Source organism: Argiope bruennichi, chromosome 5 (genome assembly GCF_947563725.1).
Source record: "Argiope bruennichi chromosome 5, qqArgBrue1.1, whole genome shotgun sequence".
Lineage (NCBI taxonomy): Eukaryota > Metazoa > Arthropoda > Arachnida > Araneae > Araneidae > Argiope > Argiope bruennichi.
The window spans coordinates 107324783-107350132 of NC_079155.1; the positions used below are offsets into that span (position 1 = coordinate 107324783).

General features: G+C 26.2%; 1 protein-coding gene across 1 annotated transcript in view; it reads right to left on the reverse strand.

Annotated features, from left to right (window-relative positions):
- The window catches only part of LOC129968332 (uncharacterized), a 30713-nt gene extending 6940 nt beyond the window's left edge, over positions 1–23773 (reverse strand). The window contains exons 1-10 of the mRNA XM_056082189.1: positions 23698–23773; positions 19753–19816; positions 18510–18590; positions 14700–14779; positions 14496–14530; positions 14276–14358; positions 14151–14190; positions 13893–13976; positions 10275–11495; positions 62–6112 (exon numbers count right to left, since the gene is read on the reverse strand). Coding sequence (XP_055938164.1) covers positions 62–6112; positions 10275–11495; positions 13893–13976; positions 14151–14190; positions 14276–14358; positions 14496–14530; positions 14700–14779; positions 18510–18590; positions 19753–19812 — 7735 coding nt within the window. The 5' untranslated portion in view covers positions 19813–19816; positions 23698–23773. The remainder of the gene's footprint in view (positions 1–61; positions 6113–10274; positions 11496–13892; positions 13977–14150; positions 14191–14275; positions 14359–14495; positions 14531–14699; positions 14780–18509; positions 18591–19752; positions 19817–23697) is intronic.
- Positions 23774–25350: the final 1577 nt, after the last annotated feature.

Genomic DNA, 25350 nt, shown 5'->3' on the forward strand with positions numbered 1-25350 from the left:
CAAACTATGCAATTTGAATATCATGCATGAGTAATTTATTAAACAATTTTCAAACAATTACCCAAGAAATGGTCAGGAATCTCAAATAATTCTTTCCAAACTCCAACAATCGATGCAACTAATAATGATGCATTCCTGTGTTTTTGTTTCAACAAATCACAACATAAAGACAAAGGTTTCAATTTATCACCATGCTGTTTACACAGTTCAGTAAAAACTCTACACCAAGATGCCAAACTACCAACACTTAGCTTTCTTTTTTCAAGAATTAAACAATACATAACTGACAAAAGAGAGTTTATCAATCCTTGCAGATGTAGTTTGTTCTTCTTTTCAACATTGAGTAGTGTAGTAACAACACAGTGCTCGGAAGGCAAAAAGAAAGGAAAAGATTCAGGACTTTGAAGAAATTTTAGATACGGGTTTTCTTGCTTTACATGAAGATAATGCATAACAAGAAAGATTAGTGAAGCAGTATCAGGAGCATTTTTTGGATTTATTAATAGATTAGTTAAAGAATGGACATATTTCCTGAAAACTAAACTATCTATTAATGTATTATTAATACCATCAAGAATTTCACAAATGTGTACTGAAGATGATATAAGATCCTCATTTTTAGAATCTTTACAGCCTGCTTTTTTATGAAGGAATTTTTGCTTATTTTTATTCATGAATCTTTTTTTGTCATTTTTTGTTAACTGCTTTGAACATTCAAGAGTAACACTGCTTTTACATAAAGAATTAAAAGTTGTGGAAATGTTTGATGTTGCAGCAGTAGTGACTGAAACATTATTTTGAGCTGAACAGTCTGTTACAGAATAAGTTGTACTAAAATTTGAAATCTTGCTTTCAAAAGATATTTCATCCAAAGAAGGGCTCTTAAATTTATTAGATAAAATTTCAGCAGAATCACTTTGATTTTTTGAAGCCAATTGCAAATTATTCAAATTTGTTTCATTAATATTAGGGAGAATTCTATTTTTAAAATTAACATTGCATGAATTCTTCAAGGAATTGTAACTTTCTTTATGTAAATCTGGACAACTGGATTTGACATTTGAAAGTTTTTCTGGCGTCTTTTGAAAGAATTCATTAATAGAATTATCATAAGTTCCAGATGTTTTATTATAATCTTCATCAATAATTAACTCTGGGTCTGATTCATCTTCAAAATTCCAATCATCCTCTATTTTTTTGTTTGTTGAACTATCATCAGCAAATAATTTTCCATTTAATGTAGAAATACTTTTGCTATTATGAGAATTGGCCATTGTTTCCTCAGAATTTTCACTACACTTTTGCTTTTTCGTAGCAGATTCTATGTTAGAATTCAAAGATCTTTTCTTAAATGTGAAGAATTCCTTTTTTCTATTTAGACACTTAATACTATTATCAATATTAAGCTCATTAACATTTTCTACAACATTGTTCTCATTAGAATCTGATGATGGTTTCAGTGAAGAACCCAATTCAATAGATTCATCTTTCAAATCTTTTCCCTTTATAAAGGAAATGAAGTTCATGCTTGTTTTGGATTTTGCATTAGCAAATGACACAGTTGTCTTTTTTTTATTTTCTTTTATCTTTTCACATACATGAGTCTTGTCCAAAGCTGGTCTCCTATGTTGTTTACGGATTTTGGAAGGTTGTACAGTAATATAAGTTTCAATCTTTTCATCACATTCATGAGGCATCAAATTATTTTCAGACGATTTATTTATATCATAATTTGAATCTATATTATTATTTATAAGCCTACTGCAAGAATTTTTGAAAAATACTTTACTTTTTGAAGTTCTTCCTCTTATTCGAATAGGAGCAGCATAAGTCATTTTACTATCAATAGGTTTTATATTCCTTTTTGAATCTCTGATAGATGTATATGGCTTTTTAAATGGAGAAAAGCATTTTTTCTTAAGTCCAAGAGTGATATTTGCAGGAATAAGTGTTTCTGGTGGAATCCCTTTTTGTTTTTTAGACAATGAAGGTCTATTTATTATTGATGACTTCTTCCATTTTGTAGGCATAGAAGGTCCTGATAACAGAATAGTAGCTCTTTTCATTTTTTCTATAGGTTTATTAAGAGTGAAGTCACTAAACTGTTTCAGCATGAAAGTCTTTTCAGAATTACAGTCAGATGATTCCAATTTTTTTCTTTTCACTGGATATTTTTGATGCTCACTTATTACAGAATGTTTCTGAATGTTTACAGATAAATCATTAAATAATATTTCTGTATCAGATGAATTTTGGAAAGTTGGTACTTTCAATTTTTTGTTCACTGGTTCTACTTTCTCAGTAGTATTATTAGAATCTAATGATAGAACATTACATCCTTTCAAAGAAGAATTTTGAGATACAGAAGGTTTCAATGCATATTGATTGGTGTAATTTAGTTCTACAATGTTAGCAGAATCATTCTGAGATCTTAGAGATGAACTTTTTTCATGCTGACTGTTTGGCAGTCCTCGATGGTTAGTAGAAAAATCCTCTTGACATATTATCCTCTTGACATATTGAGAAATTGGAACAGGACATGTCTTGTCTACTGGCTTCATTCTATTAGAAGTATTATTATGGCGGACATGACTTTCAGTAGGATATAAATTCTGAGATTCCAAAGAATTTTCATTAAGATTTTGAATATTATGAAAAGAAGATGTCAATTTTTCTTTTTCAATTGGTAATACAAAAGTTTGTTCCCTCAATAAATTATATGATTTATCAGATAAAATTTCTTGGAGAAAGCAAGAATTTGGTTCATGTTTTTTATTGGATGGAATAGAGAACATATTAATTCCTACTTTTTTAATCTTAAGATGAATGCTATCATATTCAATACTTCTTTCACAATCTTTAAAAGTAGTATTGTTATCATTCAAAACTGTATTATCTATTGGTTCACTTTCATTTACAATAACTGAACTACATACATTGGTTTTTAAATTGATAAAATTTGTTTGGTTATGCTCAGTTGCTTGGAGCACAGACTTTTTTCTTAAAGAAAGAAAGTAATTTGGAATCTCGCTTCTGGAAAGTGAAACAAAGCATTCATTTTTGCACCCAGACAAAGTTTTACTTGAAATTTCTTTTTCTTTTGCAGAGGTTGTTGACACGCTTGAAACAGAATCCTTTATTGAAATATTTCCTAGTCCATTTGATGATTCACAATTTTCATGTTCTTTAAGAGATATGTTTTCAACAAGACTTGATAGATCATGAGTAATATTTAAGGAAGAATCTTCTGTTGAATTATTTGACAGTGGAAAAGACTGAGAAGAAAGAGATGGAGCTGTAATTTTTGTCTTTGATAAGTTTGAAGTTTCTTCCAGTGAACCATCACATGAAAACTCAGAATTTGATTCTTTTTCAAAAAGTATTTCAGATGCTGATAAATTGCTGATTTTTTCAGTTTCATGTTGCATATTAGAATCAAGATTGGTTAAGCACTTCATATGTGTAGTTGTACTATTACCACACAAAAGAAAATCATTTTCTTCCTTTTCAAATGAAATTACAGGCCTTGAAGTTGCGGGTTCTGAACTACTTAACCTACTGTTGTAATAATCAACTAATTGGGAAGGAGTTTTGTTTCTAAGATTCCTAAAATAATTTGGAATATCATTTCTGGAAAGTAATACATAACATGTTCGTATTTTTGAAGTTGAGATCCAGTTTGAAATATTTTGTTTTCTACTTGCTGAAGATTCTATCATGTTGAAAGAATGGGCCCCATCAGTAATAAATTTGGAACTACTTGATTCGCAGCAACTTTCTGATTCTGAGAATACATTGTAATCATTGGTACAGAAAACTGCATTATTATTTGTATCATTTGTAGATTGCTGTTTAAAAGGATCTAAAGATTTAGTTAAGATCAGTGATGAAAAAGGTAAAGCTATATTTTTTACATTAAGTATACCAAAAGTTTTTTCCGATGAAATTTCATGATTAGATTTAATGTTCAATTTATTATTAGAAAATGTAGCTGTTTTTAGTGAAGTTTTTATTCCTGCAAATTCATTTTGACAGCACGCAGAATCAGACATTGCTTTACAGTTTGTAGTAAATGAATTACTTAAATTATCATGTGCTTCTAACTTTTCTATTTGTTTATTACTACATAATTTTTCAAATCCACAAACTCTTGAATTTAAACTGTCAGAATTAATTTGGTTGCTATCACTCGCTTGAAATGAGAATTTGTTTTTCAGAGAATGAAAATAATTACGAATATCATTTTTAGATAATAAAACATATGGATTTTGAATATTTACAAATGTTTTGTTTAAAATATTCTTATGATCTGATGAAGATTTGACTGAATTTGAAGCAGAAACTTTCAAAGTAGATTCACAGTTATGCGATGATGTCAATGAATTCTCAGATTCTGTTAGGTCAGCAGCACTAATGCAAGAGAGTTTGTGATCAAGTATAGCAACAACAGGAGAATCTTGGGTTAAGGAATTTGGAGATGCATCTTTACTTAATAAAGAAGATTGTGAGGTAGTAACACAATCGATAAATGGTCTTTTAATCAAAGTATCAGACTGAAGCTTGCATTTTGATTTGTTCCCAAAACATTCTTGAGATGATATGCTGTTTTCCCTTTCAATCTTATACTGATAAGGATCAAATTTCAATATATTATTATCATTAATTGCAGCTTTATTATTACTATCAATCAAAAGTAAATTATCAGTTTCAGATGAAGCAATTAAATTCGAACTCTCTGGAATGAAGCTTTCATAGCTATTTTTATGAATAGTAAGCATTTCTGATTTGCTTTGAGTTTGCTTTCTTTTGGAAGAAAAATATCTGGGAACATCACACCTAGAAAGTGACACAAAGCATGGTCTTAAACAGACAGCATCTTTTGTAAGTTCCTGATTTTCACTTACTGCAGGCTTGATTATATTTTCATATAATGAATTATGCTGCTCAACCAATTTTGGCTGAATATCCTTATCTAAGTTATCATTTGATTCTATGAAATAATTGTCATTTTTATGAGAAATATTAGTATTGCCAGATAATAAGATACTTTTTGCTACAGAAAAATTTTTATCTTTGTCAATAGGTAATTCCTGATCTTTGACTGATTTTGGAATAGAACTAATCTGATTTGTTTGCTCATTTTTCTTGAGTTCTTTCAAACTACTATTTGAAATGCTCTTATCATGAAAGAATTTTCTGTTTTTACTTTGAGATGCAGAAAGTGGCAATGTAGGATTCAACAACATAATTGACAACTTTCCAAATTTGGAATACTCATCATATCCACTATCACCCGAGAGACACTTATCATCTTGGGAAACAGATGTAGCTTTCACAAATTTAGGTATTACAGAAAAATTATCAGTTAAACTAGAAATTTCATTTGTTAAAACTGATCTTTGTTTTAAGACATCAAAAGTATTGTCTTCATTTACAGCCAGCATTTTTAGTTCTGTTTTAGGGCTTTGTTTTAGCAATACATCATTTTTTAACACATATTCAGATGTAGTACGATGATTAAGTTTCTCATCAGATAAATCCCCCCAAAGAGGCATAGATATATCTGATATGCAATTTTTCTCAGAGGATATATTAATAGAAAATGCTTGTTCACTGCATACATTTATTTTTCCCTCATGTTTTAGATTTTTTGAACTAGACACATTTGTTAAAATGTTACCACATGATACATCTACAGTTCTGAATGAATTTTCTTCTCGATTTACACAAGGATTTTGATCATTTCCTAATGATTTTCCTTTATGTGGGCTTCTTGTGTCTATTTCAGAGGTTTTAGGAAGATGTTCACTAAACAGATCTTGTTCAGCATCATCTGCAAAATTGGAAACCAAAAGTTTCTTTTGGGTTTTTTCTTGTTTATTAGATAAATTATCAATAATATCATTTTGAGATGACATGTTTGAAATATTGTTACTGCTTAGTATTTCATTTGCAGTTTGGGATGATGCCAGTGAAGATAAGTTTATATTTTGATTATCTGTAGATATATTTGTACACAGGGAATCAAAATTTTCCATAACACTTTTAATAGGAAGCACTTCTAAAAGAGTAGCTGATGAGGCATTGATTGTTTTAGGAGAATTCTTCCCACCTGTAAAATAAATATATGATTAGTATGGTTGTTCATAAAATTTCTATGTACAATTTATTACTAACAATAAAACACAGAAAAACATAACTTTTTAATTCATCAGTAATAAAGAAAATGAAAATGGGTATAAAGAAATGTAAAGACATAACATAGCTTTAAAAAAAAATCTCTAAATATTTTTAAGCAGTTTAAATTATGAATAATCTTTTCATAAAATTGAAATAGCCAAATGTTGTTTTATTCTAGTATGCATAATTAAACTGAAGAAACAAACTAACAAAAAAAAATTAAGAAATGGTGCTGAAATAAGATTTGAAGACAAGAACAAAATAGTAAAGCTTATGAAATCTATCAAATATAAAGAAAGAAATTCTGAAAAAAGTCAATAACTTTCATATATTTAATGTATATAAATACCAACTAATCAATTTTGGAGAAAGAAAAAGTAATGGTAATTTTTTCTCATGTGATAACATGGTTGTTAATTTTTAGCAAAGAATTCGTAATACCTACAAAAATGCATAGGTAATAAATACATGCATCTTTAAGTTAGAGGCACAGGATCTTTAAGTCAATTGAATACCAGGAAAAAAGTGAAAATTAATTTTTAATTGATATAAAACTGATATTTTATATTAAGATATGCTTTTGCAAATTCATTTTTAAATAAAATTGTTACATTGCCCAATTTGCACCAATTATATTTATGATTAATTTCAATGACATTATTTCAACTACAAAATAAACATGAATAAGTATAAAAGAAAAGATTTGGTTTTCCCTGTGGAAACAAACTATATACAAATGGTTATGTTCAACTACACTTTCCAAATTGGAAATTTTAAACAACATTAAGTAAAAGAATGCATTGTGATGATGTTTAGACATAGCCTAATAGATTACTTAATTTTAATTTCACAGTTTTAAATATAATCCTATGACTAAAGATTTGAAACTATTACAAATTTTCAAAACTGCTAGACAAGTACACATAATTACGAAAGCAATCTAACCACTACATACAAATAGTTATGTACAACTACACTTTCCAAATTGGAAATTTAACAGCATTAAGTAAAAGAACACATTGTGATCCTGTTTAGACAGATTACTTAATTTCAATTTTACAGTTTTAAATATCATCATATGACCAAAGATTTAAATTATCACAAATTTTCAAAACTGTTAGTCAAGTACCCAAAATTAGAGAAGGAATCTCAAAACCAAAATACATTTCCATCTCTAAGTTCCCATTGACATACAATAATTGTAATGTCATGTACTTATAATATCATTTTACAAATTTATTTCAATTCAATTATTAACATATTACTTTCATTATGAACATTTACAAGGTTTCAATGTCTATTGCAAGTAAGAGAATGATTTAATCTGATTATTTCTTTAGTAAAACTCATACAGGAAAAAGAAATGCACAATAACAAAGGGATATAAAGCTCAGTAAGATCTCTCAGTAAAATTTGCACAGAATAGAAAGCATCTAGATAACAGAATTTTTCCTTCTGAAAGTTTTTAAAATAATGTAAATATATTTTCTTTGAATTTTTTCCTATTATAAGAAAATGAAATAATTCAAAAATAAAATAACCTGCAGAAATGAATTTCTTTTTTTTAATTTAGAAAGAAAGAAATATGAGAAAACAGATTCTCTGTTTAAGATATACTTGTTTCCGTTTAGATAACAATTTTACAAACGATGCAAAGTTTAGTAATAAAAAAGGCTCTTAAATTTTCAGATTCAAACATCATTTTGCTTTTAATCACTTTTTTACTTTTTATTTACATAAATCTGAATATTGAACTTTTCAAAATTTTCAAGGATAAACATGTTTCATTTTATACATATTATATATAGTAACAGAATGAAAAAGCATTAAAAAAACGAAAAACGGTGGAGAATAGAAAAGAATGAAAAATGAGAAAGATAGAGAATTAAATTTTTGTTGATTGGATGTTAACATGGAATTTACAAAAATATTAGTACTAAATCTTTCACTGTGCAACCTTTAAAACAAAATTTATACTTCTATTTTCATTTCAGTTAAAAAAGTAAAATTTTATAAATATTTTATTGCTATCAATATTAATTCAGCAAGTAAAACAGATTTGTTAATTTTAGTCTTTAAAAAAATGGAACTAACAACTTAAGATGGAACATTAATAATATGAATATATATTTATTTATATTGAGCTCTTTCTCTATAAAACTATGTAAATTAACTGGTTTTTCTACAAAAGGAGTTTTATTCTGACTTAATTTTAATAAGATTTTATTTCATTAATATGCTTATTTAAATTTATGCAGCTATATTGTTTAAAAAAATTAAAAGGCCTTGTTAAAAACTATTTTTTGTGTTTGAACACTTGAGACAAAATATTATTTGCTTATAGCTGGATGGCCTAAATTTTTTATCATTTAGATTATTAGAGCTTATTATTAATATGCTTTACTAATAATAAAGAAGAATATCTCTGTGCTGGTAATCTACAGAAAAGTATATTTGCTTTAGAGCTTTGATGACTGGTAATGTGCATCTCTGAGAGATTTTCAACATTTTGGTTAAAATTTTAATTAGTTGAGATTTTTGAATTTTCCTAAAATAACTATTATTGTACAAAATGATTTCTGGTTTTTATATTAATTTAAAATATTCTCTTTTTAATCAATCATACCGATTTCACTGCTTCCTTATTTCTTTCTAAATCTTTAAAATTTTAAAAAATATATTTTTTGTGCAATTTTTAATAACAGTTTTCATTGTTACAATGAAATAAAAATCATTTCATCAAATATTTAATCATATGTTTACCTTTCATTGTTGAAAGCTAATGAAGAAAATTTTTATTTAATATCTGTGTAGTTTACATCACAAATAAAAAAGTGCAGTTACAGTATTGAGAAAGTTAGAAGAAAGATAAATCAAACAATTGCAATTTTAGTAACACTTCGATATCGTAGAATTTGTATTTTAGTTTACTTTAATGAACCAGCTGATCACCAAAGGAGCTAATAATAAACAAAAGATGGAACAGTGTATAAATATTGTTTTTAAAAAATCCAGAATCCAAAAATCAATGTTTATGGCGTAGTGGATGCATGATAAAATGGTTCAACAGGCTCAATAACAATGATTGGCGCTTTATTCTACATAAATACACAGATACTAAAATACATCTGAAGTGTACACAAGAACAGCACTTACAGTAAATAGCAAATTATAAGCAGCAAATTAATAACTAATAGCCATAAGTGCTCAACGAGAACTCTGCTGGGGAGAGACATTGCATGACGCCTCTTGAACTTCTACCGACTCACTACTGTTACAACAATGACGAGCTTTAATACAGCTGATTTCAAATTAGCCTTCCATCATTTTACAATTTCAGGGACAGGGCTAACAAAACTAATGTAACTCATGTCCTAATGGACCTACCACCAAAATTCCTGTACATTCTGGAATCTTCGATTTTGTCATAAAAGTTGGAGCTAGCTATAAAACTGCCTTCCTTAACAGTAGACTCATTGCTGCATTACAAAGCAACATTATAAATTTGTAACAGTATTCACTCATGATTTTGAAAAGTAACATGATCTGCATGTGTACTTCATTTCAGTATTTTTTAACGAATCTATAAGCTCTGTAGGTTAAAGATTTTTATCTATATATCAGTTTATATATTTGTTTCCTGCATTTTTCAAAATGTAACAAAATATAAGAGCAAAAATTTATATTTCAGAAAATGTAAGAAACTAGAAATTCTTTACTTCCCCAGTTGATTATTACTGAAAGTATATAAAAAGATAGTTCAATAAATGAATACTCAAATTATATACATTTCATAATCAAAATCTTTTTTTAAGAATTTTTTTAAAAAATTATGATAAAATGAAGGACAGAAAATTAGTATTATCAGTAAAATCTGAACATAAATGTTAGTTTTATATTAACAACTGATTTCTTTTCTGCCTTTAACCTTGATTGTTTTTCTACATATTAAATTTATCTGTTGTGAAAAAAAAAATGTTTATGTAATATTACACCAATATACCCAATGGACAATAAATTGTCAAATTCAACACATTCTCTAAAAAAAGTTAACTAACTTTTTTTCATTATTAAAACAATTAATAAAAACTTACTTTCAGAACAGGAATCCCTTTGCATGTCCTCAACTTCTAAAAAATCACTTTCACTATCTGAATTAGCTGCATTAGTTTGAGATTTGTTGTTTATGACAATAGGATCAGTTGAATTTTTGGATGACTTTAAATCACATATTTTCTGATTTATGTCACTTGGATCACAAATATTCAAGTTTTTTTGTTTTTGTGTCGAAATAACTTCTTGTATTGGTTGTATAGAAAATGAGTCTTGTTTGAAGAGTGAATTATTTTTCAACTGATTTCCTTTCGGTACATTTTTCAACTCATTAGTTTCCTCAAAGACCTGAGAATTTTTTGTATCTTCAACATAAGAATCATGCAATGGTGATAAAATGTTCATTTTTTCCTTTTCATCATACAAATCAATTTCTTTATCAGAATCTGATGAGTCTGGAGAACTACATAAATTCCAAATTTCATCATCTTCAGCAATATTGTTATATGATACTTTCTTTTTATATTTATTGGCTCTCTTTGAAGGAGTATGAAGTTCATTTTGAAATGTATTCAAGTTTTTACATTTTTCCATTGAAATGATTTCTTGTGATGTTTTCAAAGAATGCAAATCTTGTTTAGATGATAAAGTATTTGCCAACTGACATCCTTCAGGCATATTACTATTATCAGAGATGTGAGAATTCCCTAAAGCTGGTATTGATAATGCCATATCAATGGGGCTTGTATCAGGATAAGGTATTACTTCAGTAACTGACTGACTATCTGTAAAGATCTGTTCATAAATTTTAGATAATGGCTCATTAATATTACTGAAAACAGAATGATCTTCCACTTTGCAGAAATTTTTTTCATTATTAACATAAGAATTACACAATTTTGTTGGAGTGTTCAATTCTATTTCCCCTTTATCCTGTGAGGTACTTTCATCAAAATTTGATGAACCTGGAGAATTATATAAGTTCCGATTCTGGTCTTCTTCAGTATTATTGTTATCTAAAAACTTCTTTTTGAATTTATTCTTTTTCTTTGGAAGATTCTGAAATTCAGTTTGAAATATATCCATATTTGCACAATCACTTTTAATAATTTCACTGCTTGAAGTTAATGATGAAGTTGGAGACCGTACAGAAAAAACATTTTGGTCATCTCCAATGCATGTGTGAGCATTATCAGATTCTATCTTGTTGGTAAGTTTGAGAGAAGAATTGAATACTTCAGATGTTCCTTCAGAGATGTTACCTACAAAAAGAATGATAATTTTTTAAATCAATAACAAAAACTTAAAATTTTGATAACAACAGTATGAGAATTGCAACAATAAAAAGAATAAAAAGATAATATCCCAGCCAATCAATCATAAAGATATTTCAATTTAAAATTCCTTTAAAAATATTTATTGATATGTAATAATCACAACATATTTTAAAATGAACATAATTTGCTTTAGTTTGAGCAACATGCTGTTTTAATTGAAGCTACAAATAGATTATTTTTTAAGACATTTTTACTCAACATTACATGCTTCATGATTATAAAGATGGAATCTGCAATCGTTTTTCCACTTACTCATGTATATAGTTCTAAAATTTTACACAATATTTATATTTTTTAAAATAAAATATTTTAATAATTTTAAAACTCCTGGTTACCAATTAATATATCTAAAAATTAATTTCACAAGGGCAGCATTGTCTATAAATTAGAGAAATATCGATTTTCAATATCCATTATACTTGTAACTATGAATTATGAAATATATTATGTTAAAAGATTAGAAAACAATAAATATAATAACTTTAAAATAATGCTTTTGTCAAAGATTTAAAAGAAATTTTTAATTAAAAATCTGGAAGTAAAACAAAAATTGTAAAAGCTTGAGACAAAAATAGAAAAGCTTTAAAATAAATTGAAACTGCAATTACATTTACATTGTATTCTAATTTTTTATATAATGAAAGTTTGGAACTTTTTGCTTCTTCATTGTATTAATTACAGCTCTTTTCATATTGTTTTTTACATCTCAGACATTTAATATTTTTGCTTTTTCTTCCAGATTTTAATTAAAAAATTATTTTTACTTTTTAATGCTTAAAAATTTTTTTTAATTTATAAATTTACTATTTCATAGATTAAAATGATAATCGTTAGCCTAGGTCACAGAAAGAGAACATCGAAGCAGGTGTCCTGCTTTCCAAATACCAAAATCAACTGGTGTGACAATGCTTGGATTCTAGTGAATTTAATATACACCAATTCAACATAGATGCAGATTATTCAGAGTACTTGAATCTTGGTTGTAACTGATTTTTCTAATAAAATTTTCCACACACTTTCAACAATGTTTTTTCAAAAGTCTTTCAAGGATAAAAAAATTATTTCGAAAGGATAAGAAAGGTCTTTTTTTTTGGGGGGGGGGGAGCTTTATAAACAAAATCATCTGCAATTGCTATAATGCATAACTCATCTTTCCAAAAAATTATTTACTTTTTATAAAATCATAAACAAAAATTATCAGCTCAAAATTAAACAGAAAAATTTATTTCATGAAACCAAAATGACAAGTAAATAACATATGCAAGCATAAAATAATTTAAATATTTTTTTGTTATTCTAAAAATTACTTTCTTTTCTTTTATGAATGATATTTAAAAGCATCCAAAAAAAAAAAACACTAACATTTATTTTGCAATTAAAAGATGAAATTCTGGAATAGCAAAACAATTTTTGCTTAGAAGTTTACTGAATACTTAGAAGTTACACAGTAGTACAGTGAAGTACAGAGCATATGAAGAGTAAGATGAGGTTTATCACAAAAACCTTAATTTAAGAACAGATAATAATTACAATCTGATACATATTGCTTTGAAAGAATTTATGTTCCATTCTTAAATTTAAAATATTATTTGCAATTTCTAATATATGAGGAATGTTAATCAACACACATAGAATTCCATGTAAATAGTTAATTCCTACATTGTTTATTCCTACATTCCAATGATTCACATGCACATCATTATCATTTTGTCTTTTTTGATAATTTTAATATATGATGAACATATTTATTGCTGACTAAATAGTAGATTCATTAGAAAAACATTAAAATAAATTTTAATTAAAAAATCAATGATTATTAAATAATTAAGTTTAATATTCAATTTTTGAAATATTTTTCATGATTCCTAATACTAATTTACATAATTTAAATAGTTCATGGTAAAAAAAAAATTAATGTTTGTTAATAATGTAAAGCTACTTTACTAATTTCAAGTGCATGCATGCATGCATGCATGTATGTATGAAAAAATTATTGCTAATGCAAAAGTCAGAAATATTTTTTGTAAATACAAATTTACATCAAATGATATATTACATAAAAAATAAAAAATGAAGCCCCTTCAATATTTTATTTCATTCTTAACTGAAATTCTGATTACTGAAGCGTTAATTTAGAATCTTTTAAAAGAAATGAATATAAATTATTCATAGACAGCAAGCAAAAATAAAAAAGAAGAAATTACAATGAATTTAGAATAATTGAAATAAGTTTAATATTACAAGTTATATCACATCACAAGTTATTACACATCACTTTTACACTTACACATTGTGAATGCATGAGAATAAATTATATTTTACCAATAGTTTCAGATGATTCAATGGAAACGAATGCCTTCCCATACTTTTTTGCAAGATCCACCCTAAATTTTTTAGTTAAAAGACCTATAAAAATGTTGAAATATTTATTAAATATACATTAAGAAAATGCAAATTATTTAATGAATGATAAAAAGTATTATGAAAATTATTAACTTCCGATCTGCATTTTAATAAAATCAAAAACTAAGATTAAATCAAAACAAATTATTCATAATTTAGGAAAGAAAATTAATTTACCAGCTTCTGTAAGCTTCTTTCCAAATTCTCGAAGTAAACACTAAAAAAAATAAAATAATAATGAATTACAAATAAAAATATGCCACATACAAATAATAAAACATATATGTGAAGAAAAAAATTACCTCAATTTGTTCATTATAGCATTCCATTCTTTTTAGTTGAGTATCTTTCTTAGCTATCTGGGAGCGATAAGTTACAGAACTTTCTGAAATACACAAAACGGACTTATAAGCAAAAAAATCGTTTTCTAACAATAATATAATGAATTATTGGTTCATGGACAAATACTAAAATTTAATGATGAAAATTTTATAAAAATCTCTTAATAAAGAGCATATTTACTTTTAAATCTCCTGATACTTTTCAATTTAATTAATCTGAAATAAGAGAGAAAGAAATATTAGTATTGACTAAGATTGAAAGATTTCAACATTTAATTATGCCCTTAACATTAATTATGAATAATTAATTATAAAATAATCAAAAACTTAAAATATCATTCATAATACAAGTAGTACTAAAATGAATTTTAAATTGTAGCCATACATTTCTTTTTCCAGTTGTTTTATTTTTATGTTTTCTGCCTCATTTCTTAATTTCAATCCTCTAAACTGAAAGACTTCACACTAAAAGGAGAAAAAGAACAATGAATGCATCATTAAAATCTTTCTCTTATGCAAATCAAATAAATATCTTTCCATACCTTAAAATAATACATATAAATTCATAATGGAAATTCAATTTCTATGAAACATGCAAGTGAATCACATCAGCAATAAGCCAAAATCTGTATTTGAAAAAACTAGTTATACATAATATGTCCTTCAAAATGCATCATGACTATGGATAAAAAATAGAATAATTGTTTCTTCATATAAACCTAATTATTTTTATGAAATACGTTAGGAAATCAGAGAACATATAAAAGAAGGGGGAAAAAAGATTTTCTTGTTTTAAACAATAGTAAGAACAACTGATAAAATTATACCATTTTTATAAGATTGAATTAAATTTCCAAATGGATCACCTACCAACTTACATTAAAAACTTAAATCATCATTTTCCCAATTTTGTAAAAATTCTTTATTTTTATATCTAATCAATGAATCACAGTAGTGAGACTTCTCTTTTCATAAAATGGCAATTAGAGTTGGGGCTCAAAAAAATTAATACTTCCTATCATTTTATAGTTACAACAACAACTACAGCAAAAGCGCAACAAAAGTGCCTTCCATTTTCTAATACACTAACACAATATAGTCTATTTCGTATTTAGCTTTGTCTTTTGTACCCCATCTGTTTAACAAATTGATTTAAAAATATAATATACATGAATACGTGTGGCATACAGATACAATAAATTCATCTCTCTAAGCTGCAGTTTTGAGTTATAACATTCACTTAAACCCAAACAGACTGAATGATAAACTATCGACTTTCCAATAGATAATTGAAAACTTTATATACATTGATAATATTACTAATAAAACCATATGCAAAACTTATGCATATATATCAAGCTGATTATGTTGCAATGTATATAGACAGACAGGCATCCCATTTTTAAGCTTAATCCAAAATTGCCAAAGACTACATACATAATTAAAAATAATACTTATCTTAAACTTGGTGTGGTTTAAACTGAGATTTATCAAAATTTTAAGGTTACAATACTTTTTCATAAAACCTAACAAATAAAATAAAACAGATTCCTTTTTCCATTACTATATATTTTTTCCTCTTGAAGTATGGTAAGAAATCTAACACTTTATCAAACACTTTATCTTTCATAAATTTTCCAATCATTAATCACAAACATAAGAAAATAATAAAAATGAAAATTCATATTAAGTGCAGATCAGCCTACAATTTGTCCAAAAAACTTTCATAATTTTATTGTTTCAACCAATCAGAATTTAAAATTCATCACTTTAGAAATTATAATGGCATTTAAATATAATTAATGTTCAGGTAATATTATTAATATTACATATGAAGTAATCACTCCCAGAATTATTTAGTTCCACAAAATGTTTCATAAATGTAATAACAACTCATATCAAAATTTCCAAACAAAATACACATAAAACACGACCTTATTCATCTATATCATTTAAAGAAAAAACTTGAAATATATTAAAGTGTATTTTAATTTAAAAATTTCTATGATTATTCTAAAAAATATTTACTGCAAAATTAAAAAATTCTTCAAAATTTTACTGAGGATACTATTGTTTAATTTAATATTTTCCTTTCTTATTAAACACAAAATAAGTTTTATAAATTAAAAGAATGTTCATATTTCTTTTTGATTTATAATATCTCAACACCAGATACATTAAAAGAAAATAAGGAAAATTTTACAGTACTAAAAGAGTCAGAGAATTTTTCATGGTCCTTTACAAAAATTCATTACTTTTTCAAGTTAAGCATATATCTTTAAAAAACAGGATCCCAGTTTAACGAATTTTTCCCCCTTTTTAGATTAAAATGAAAGTAAAAGAAAAAATAACTCTATTAATGAATAATAAATTCTGAATTAGCAAAATATTTCAACAACCATAATTTTGATGTTGTTGTTGGTGGTGGTGGTTTGGATTAGGAAAAATATAAAAAGAGAACATTTCTAATTATAGAAACATATTCTACAAGGAGAGTGCAGAAATTTTTCATTTTGGATCCTGATATCATGAATAACCCCAGATTAAATGACTAAAATATTTAGTGCTAGTGAATTCATCAAATCGGAGCCAGACTATATAACCCTGCAGAGCAAGTAAAGTTAAGAAAAGGCAAGAAATGAAATAAATTTTATTAATGGATCAAGAATAATATAAAAGCAATAAAAAATAAATTCATTAAATGCAGATGAACCGAAGATAAATGCAAAACTATGTTTAAAAAAACCCTCAACAAATCTGCGAAAATTAGCATATATAAATGAACACCTCATTTTCGATAAAAATGAATTTAATACGTTTACTTGGCCAATTATAAATTTAAACACATCACTTTCACAAACACAATAATTCTAATGAAATATGAGTTTGTATGAATAATCCAATAATGACAGAAGTGAATAAAAATTCTTTGGAATCAAAGAACTGCCTACTATTGCTGGTCACTAATCAAAGAAGATCGGAGGGAGTGCAATACCGATCTGACATCTAGTCTTCAGCCTAAAAATCTGAAAAAAATATAGCATTTACTATTTTTAAATGCTTTCAGTGTCAGTTGAATAGTCAAATTCAACAGCATAGTGATTTCAACATTACCTTTTTACATTTGATATATATATATGCAAATAATATAAAAAACATTTATAAATGTTGGAAAGACGTGAAAAAAATCCACATAAAAAATTTTTCAAAAAAAAAAAAAGCAGTTTAATACAAGAACTTGAAAATATTTTATTAGAAAGAGTACACTGATATGGTAATATTTTATTTCTTCTATTTAAATATTTATTTTTTTATTTAAATATTTATTCTTTTATTTCTTCTATAATTCCCTTATATACAAATAATACAAAAAACATTTATAAATGGTGGTAAAAAAATAAAAAACAATCGATATAGAAAATTAAAAAAAACAAAAAACAATTGATATAGAAAAATTTAAAAAAAAAAAAACAGTTTGATAAAAAAAGTCCTCTTATATGGTAATATTTCATTTCTTCTATTTAAAATTTTGAATTAAAACATCCAATCATGAATGAATAATTAAACGATTTGAGAACAAAATCAATAAATCAAGCAAGCCATAAACTTCCAACATACTTTGCATTTTGTAATATTTTTTTGACATGATAAAAAGTTTCCTTTACTTTAAAAAAAGTCTTTCATTTCTTAAATTTTTATCTACACAGGAAAATAAAAATTTAAGAATTTTAAATATAACTTATTAAATTAAATGTAGTTATTAGTTATTTGATACTTGTTACTGAAATGCTTTAAATTAAAGATATTTAATTCTGCTTACTAGAAAAATAAAAAAACAATAACCCAAAAGCTTTTGTAAATAAGAGTTTAGAAATTCCACAAAAATGTAACCATATATGAAGTCAGTGCACATAATGCACATAATCAAAAATGTAACCATATATGAAGTTTTTAAAATGTAACCATATATGAAGTCAGTGCACATAATTCTAGATACCCTGATTAGTCTACAGAATTAACATAATATATATATATATATATATATATATATATATATATATATATATATATATAAGAAAGATTTTGAAGCTAATTACTATGCATCATCAAGAAAACTTAATTTTAAAAAATTAATACCAAAATTAACTTTTCAGAAGATTATCAATGCCTGTTAGAATATTCTGGAAATACCAACCTCAAGCTGCTTTACATGCCATTTCAGATTTTCTATCTCAGCATTATCAGATTCTTTTTCTTTTCTAAGTTTATCCAACTCCTAGAGAAAACAAGTACTTGAATACATTGTTTCATTCCAAAACAGTTATGACATAATTTATGCTATAAGCACATAAGAAAATATTCCTTTTGAATTTCCGTTTCAAACAATTGAAATTTCCAAAATTCAATATAAAGATCCTTATAAATTCACATATCTTTTTAACTACTGAATGGCAAACCAAGGATTGTTAAACAAATATCTTAAATTCATTTAATTTTAAATAAAATTTATTTACACATACTTTCATAAAATCATTGTAACAGTTAAATGGTAATATTTTAACTGTTTTGTTATTCTAAAATGAATCTTAATGGCAATTTTTAGATGATGGATATATTTTTTAAGAGATATATGTCTTTTAGATATATTTTCTTTTAAATATTTCCATTTTTAATATTTTTTAATTAGCTGTTTATTAAATAGAAATATGCAAAAAAAAAAAAAAAAAAAAAAATGTCACTCTACCAAGTATAAAACTTCTAGACTGAAAAATTACACTAAAGATGAATAATATTTTTAAATAATTTAGCAATTAAAGAAAATATGTTAACATATAAAGCCCACTGACAGCAATGTGTTGGTCAGACTAGCACATGTTTAAATATATACAGGAAACTTTACTCTCAAATTTGTTTCTAAATGAGATTAAAAATATATTTTTAAACAAGTTAACAAGAGCTTTTTTCTCAAAAGCCATTATGAATTCTTTCAGATATCCATTTTGTTTATCAAGTTGGTCACTAGACTGCATATATTTTTCAGATAACCATCAAAACCAAAATTAATGTGAAACGTTAACTGTTGGAATGCTTTGTAAAAAGTTGCAGTTTCGTCTCTTCAGTCATATCCTATATATTTACAAATTTATCAGTGGTTAAGAAATAATGTCAAAACCACACTGAAAATAAATGGTGAAAATTTTATAATTCTTTTTAACTGTGTCCCAAATTCTTAGGCAGAGTGGGAGTACTTATTACTTAATGCAGCATATGTAACTTTACAGAAATTTCTTATAATTGCATAACTTCGTTTATAATAAAATAAAATGGCATTATAGAAAAATAAGAATATTTCAAAAAATTAATTATAATCTTTTATATCATCAATAATCACTTAACTTCTAAAGTCAATAAAAACAATTTTCAAAAATTTTAATTACCTTATTAGCAGCAAATAGATCTGTCATGCTTTGAGCAAGTCTTAGTTCATAATTTGACATTAATCTGAAGCATATAAGATTTTAATTAATATATATGTATACATATATTATGAAATGTTATTAAAAAAATTATTATGAAAGTTTACAAAATAGCAACATTTTATAAAATTTCAGACAAAAGAAAGTATTATTTTGAGAGTAAAAAGAACAGAATTACAAAATCTAAACTTAGGTTATTATTCAATTAACTTAAGCCAGTTGTAAAAAAAATTTTAATCATTCCTTTAAATCATTACCACCTTATTGAAGCAACTATAATATAGAAAAATTAATTTAAATATAAATTGCATTGTAATATTTTCTGTTAATGCCGTGTTCACAGAAACAAAATCTAGAATATGGTGAATGATGACACTAAATCAATTATCAAGAATAAAAATTGAGCTCCAGGTATGAGATGTTGCTTAATTTAAAAGATTACAATGAACTAGAAACCCAAGTTCAAAATAAACATAAAAAAATTATAGCTTAAATTGTTGCCCCCCCCCCCACTTTTTTAACAAATAAGAGAAGGAAATAATGTTCTTTATTAATAAATAATACAAATTTTGAAGGAGCAACCTCTCACAGTCAAAAAGTAACAATACTACAGCTGTAGTTTCATCTATACTTATATAAAGCTCAATGTAAGTGTGTGTGTGTTGGCACTCTGCAGCCCAGATTGTTCGACCTACAGCTACCAAATTTGGTACATGCATACCTCAGGGGTGTTTGTGGGACCCCAAAAAATCCCCTGGAACTTTTACGGACTTACTACCGGCATTTTGGAGTTTCGAGAAGGGGGGGGGGAGAAATGAAAAATTACAATTATGAAGTATTGAATGACCTAATTATGAAAGTTCAATGAATTACTTTTTTTGCAAAATTAATAACCATAAATTTTCAAACATATAAACTACTACATTTTATGCAAATCTTTTAAATTACCTGAATTAATTCTTTTAAAAAAAATTCTAATTTCTGCTGCTTTTTTTTTTTTATTTTCTGATGTTTGTGGGCTTGTCTTTCTTTTGTGGTGAACTTCATAATTGCAGGAAGGTTGACTTTTATTTTCCTCATTTACAGTTGAAGAAATTTCCTCGAGAACTGCACATGCAGAGGTAGAAGCAGTTTGCTTTTCTGCTAATGTAGAAGGTTTTTCAGAGACTTTTATAGGTGACTCATCTGAAATACATGTTTTTAAGTCCTCTTGATATGTTTTCCAACTTCTGTTCATATTCAGTAAGATATCTTTGTGAATTGGATCAGTCATTGGATTTTTTGAGCCATATTTTTCACATGAGGTTTCTTTAGAAGCCATTAAATCATATTTAATAGTCTGCACTGCATCTAGGGAATCAATCTTAAGAGAGGTTCTATAGTCAGTGACAAGTGTATCCATTAAGTTGAATGCACTTTCCACTAATGGGCCATGGAAGCAGCTAAGGCAGGCTTTGACCAATTTAGCCAATGTAGGATACTTATAATCATTTGTGAAATCATCTTTTAAATTAAAAACTTTAGACCAATATTTATCAATTGTACACTTGACTTGATTTCCACTTTCATCAGATGTGTAGAGCATTTCTTTGGTGATATCAATATCACTCTGGTATAACCTTATTTCAGCTTCTACTTTTGACTTTTCATTATCACTAAAAATATTGGACATAAAAGATGATAATTTTTCAAAAGCTAATATTGTACTGGTTTTACCTCTTAGCTCTGGATCTAATGCTGTAAAACTAATTAGATATGAATTTTTAAGGGGTAATTTCTGTTTCATATGCTGAAATTTCTAAATGAAATTCTCTTGCGTACATAAATAAAAAAATATTTCAATAAGCGAAACGAAAAATTTACACGTGCATCAATAAATGAAACGAAAATTTTACACAGCGAAGGAAAAAAAGTTCCGAAGCGATCAATGACAAATAGCTAATACGGCGAAAAATCCCCCTTCTCTACTTATTGGCGCCACGCCAGTAGAGATAAGACCTTTGAACCCAGAGTCACGTTATCGCACATCTGGTCGAACGAAGTCTCCCCCTTTTTTTTTCTGCCGCGCCTACTTGCCGAAAAGAATCCAGAAGAGAATGTCCGAGAACCGGGGGAATGAGTCATAACTCGCAATAAGGAAAGAACAAAAAAGAAGTTTTTCCCCCCTTTTCACGCATTATCACTGCCTTTGGAGAAAGAAGGGAAAAGTTTTCACCACACACACTGACCTTGCGTTTTCTGCTTTAAAAGCAAACAAAATTACCCAGATCAAAATAAATAATTCATTATTATTCCTACTTCCTTTTGAACGACGATCCCCGGAAATTCCGGGGATCGAAGTTCAAAATCCCCGGAATTCCGGGGTTTCCCCGGAGCACAAACACCCCTGATACCTTGGAGGTCGGAAATGTACACCTGCAGTCACTTTTTTTTAATTTTTAATTAGAATTTTAATTATTAATTAAAAACTAACTTTCCTGCCAAAAAAAATTTCATTTTCCCCACCACCAAATGAGTAAGGCTTCAGTTTTTTCTTCCACGTTAATAAGGATAGGCTTAACATAGTTTCGGCCGATTATTTCAAACAATTCTGTTTATTTTCTTAGTGTTTGATGCATTTAAAACTAAACATTGTTAATTAATCGACCTTTCAGATTCATTCTGAAGTACTTTTGAATTAAAATAGAACAGAATAAAGGAAATTAAAAATTTCTAAACTGCGTGGCATTACCCCAACTGGTGTAGAAAATTCACACATTTGCATTACCATAACTGGCATTGAAAATTCACGCATGCGCATTGTGTTCTGATTGTTGACAACTGTTTTTAATGGATGCAGACTAGATTTAAATTATTCTTAGGTGAATTTTATGCTTCTGTAATTAAATTGTATTTATGTTAGTCATATATTTTTTGTATATGCTTATAATTTTAAGTACATCGTTTTTTTAAGTAGTTTTTTTAACCTGTTTTCGACCGATTATTTTAAACGATTCTGTTTATTTTCTTAATATTTAATGCATTTAAAATTAAACATTGTTAATTAGTCGATCTTTCAGATTCATTCTGAAGTACTTTTGAATTAAAATAAAACAGAATAAAGGAAATTAAAAATTTCTAATCTGCATAGCGTTACCCCAACTGGCGTAGAAAAATTCACGCATTTGCGTTACCGTAACTGGCGTTGAAAATTCACTCATGTGCGTTGTGTTCTGATTGTTGACAATATTATCAACGGATGATTCTTGATTTAAATTATTTTTAGGTTAGTTGCTTGCTTTTGTAATTAAATTGTATTTATGTTAGTTATAAATTTTTTGCATATGCTTATAATTTTAAATACATCGTTTTTTAAGTATTTTTTTAAACCTGCTTTTGACCGATTATTTTAAACGATTCATTTTATTTTCTTAGTGTTTGATGCATTTAAAATTAAACATTGTTAATGAATCGATCTGCTCATGATGAATCTGAGAAAATTTTGTTGACAAATTCTTGAGATATTACATAAATTAAGAAATATATTCTTTAGTGCCCATCAGGTTTAAATGCTCAGTGACTCAGTTTTCAGTAATCATATAATTAAAAAATACTTTGTTTCAGTAAAAAATATTATTATATTAATTGCAAATTAATTATTTTCACTTTAATTTAAAGCATAAATTCTATGGGAGCTAACAGAAAATTAGAGATATATATTACATTATGACTGAAGGCCTTCATAATATTATGAGTGAATTATATATATATCAAAATGTGAAGTTTTGAAATATTTTAATGAAGAAGCTATTAAAGTAGGAATTACATAACATATTTAATGATTAAAATTTTAACGGCATTAAGATTGGCGAACTGGCTGGTCGCCAAAGGTGGCTAGTTTTAAATAAAGTTATAAAAATAAATTACTTTTGTTGAGCAATAATTTTCTTCTTTAATCGTTTGTTGGCCTGTTTCAGCTTTTCATTTGCTTTAGATAAATCAGCAATCAGTAAAAGAATATTAAGGAAACATAACATAACTAAAATCATATATTTGACAAATTATATGATTAATTTACAGACAATTTACAGAAAATAAACTAATTCAGATTAATTTACTTCCTGTTTTTTAATATATCTAATTTTAATTGATACATCCAAAAATAAAAAGTAAAACAAATTATGCAAACACATTAACAAAAAGCAAAAATAAGTTAAAAATAATCGAATAAAATAAATTTTATTTGATTATTTTGATTTCGATTCAACAATGTATATATAAATATATATATATAATTCAAGAATTATCAAAATAATTCAAAGTATGTAAAAAAAAAAAAAAGTGCAGAAATTGAATGGTTCAAACATTTTGGTTTTAAAAAAGCAAATTAAAAAGCTAAATATCAGAAAAATAGTTACATTTTTAAAAATATGCAAAATCTATTATAAAAAGGATATATGATGAATGTTCTTTCCCAGAATCTTCATTTTTCCTGAAATGAAAATAGTATTTTAAAATTTCTAATAAATTAATGTTTGATAAAAAAAAAAAAAAAAGACAATTGGCATATAAGTACAGTAAAAGTTTTTTTTTTTTTTTCCTATAAAATTGCTCAGAACTTTAATACTGTTAAATTCTCAAATTCATAAAAATATTATTTCATAAAAATTTATTAACATTTATTATATAACTGAAACATATATTTAAACTACACAGTTTGCATTTGCACATTATATTGTAAGGACTAATGTGCCCATTAATCAACAGTCATGTAGTTTAAAAATATGCACTTAAAATTTATTTTCTAATTGACTTTATCATTTTGAAGAAATCATTATTATTCATATTCAATTCATCAATTTCAATCATATTCATTATTCAATCATATTCAAAAACATACTATTTATCGGCAATCTTTTTATGAATAATTTTTTTTTTTTTAATTTGCAAATTATCTACGTGAAAAAGATTTCTAACATAAAAGTATTAGGGCCATATATAATAACTATACATAATAAGAGCAGTATGAAAAGAGTACATCGTTAGGATACTTGAATTGGAAAAGCTAGAAACTTTCAAACTGTTAGATGTTAGCAAAATTAATTAGAATTTCATAAAAAGTTATTAATTATTCATGAGAAGTAGCAAGATGGGTTAATCATATTGATAACAATCTGTGGTAAAAATAATTATTAAATAACAAAATTCTAATTTTTAAGATGATAACACAAGTACTTACTGGATAGTGTCATTATTTGAAACAAAAGTATTGTTCATCAGATCATCAATCACTTTTTGATAATCTTCATTCTACATTAGAAATAAAAACAATTAGTAAAATTTTTATACAGTTAAAAATTAATTGCACATTTAAAAAATTGCATTGTGAAAGCTTTTAATTCCAATTTATTCTGATGATAATAATAATAAATAAGATAAATTAAGACTTGATTGCAAAAAATGCCATATTTAAAAAATTTTGAAGAAAAAAAAAAATAACATTTTCTGGGTTTTATTAATCCGACACATAAAATACAGTAAAAAAAATTTAGACCATTATAGAATTTTTTTTTTTTCCTA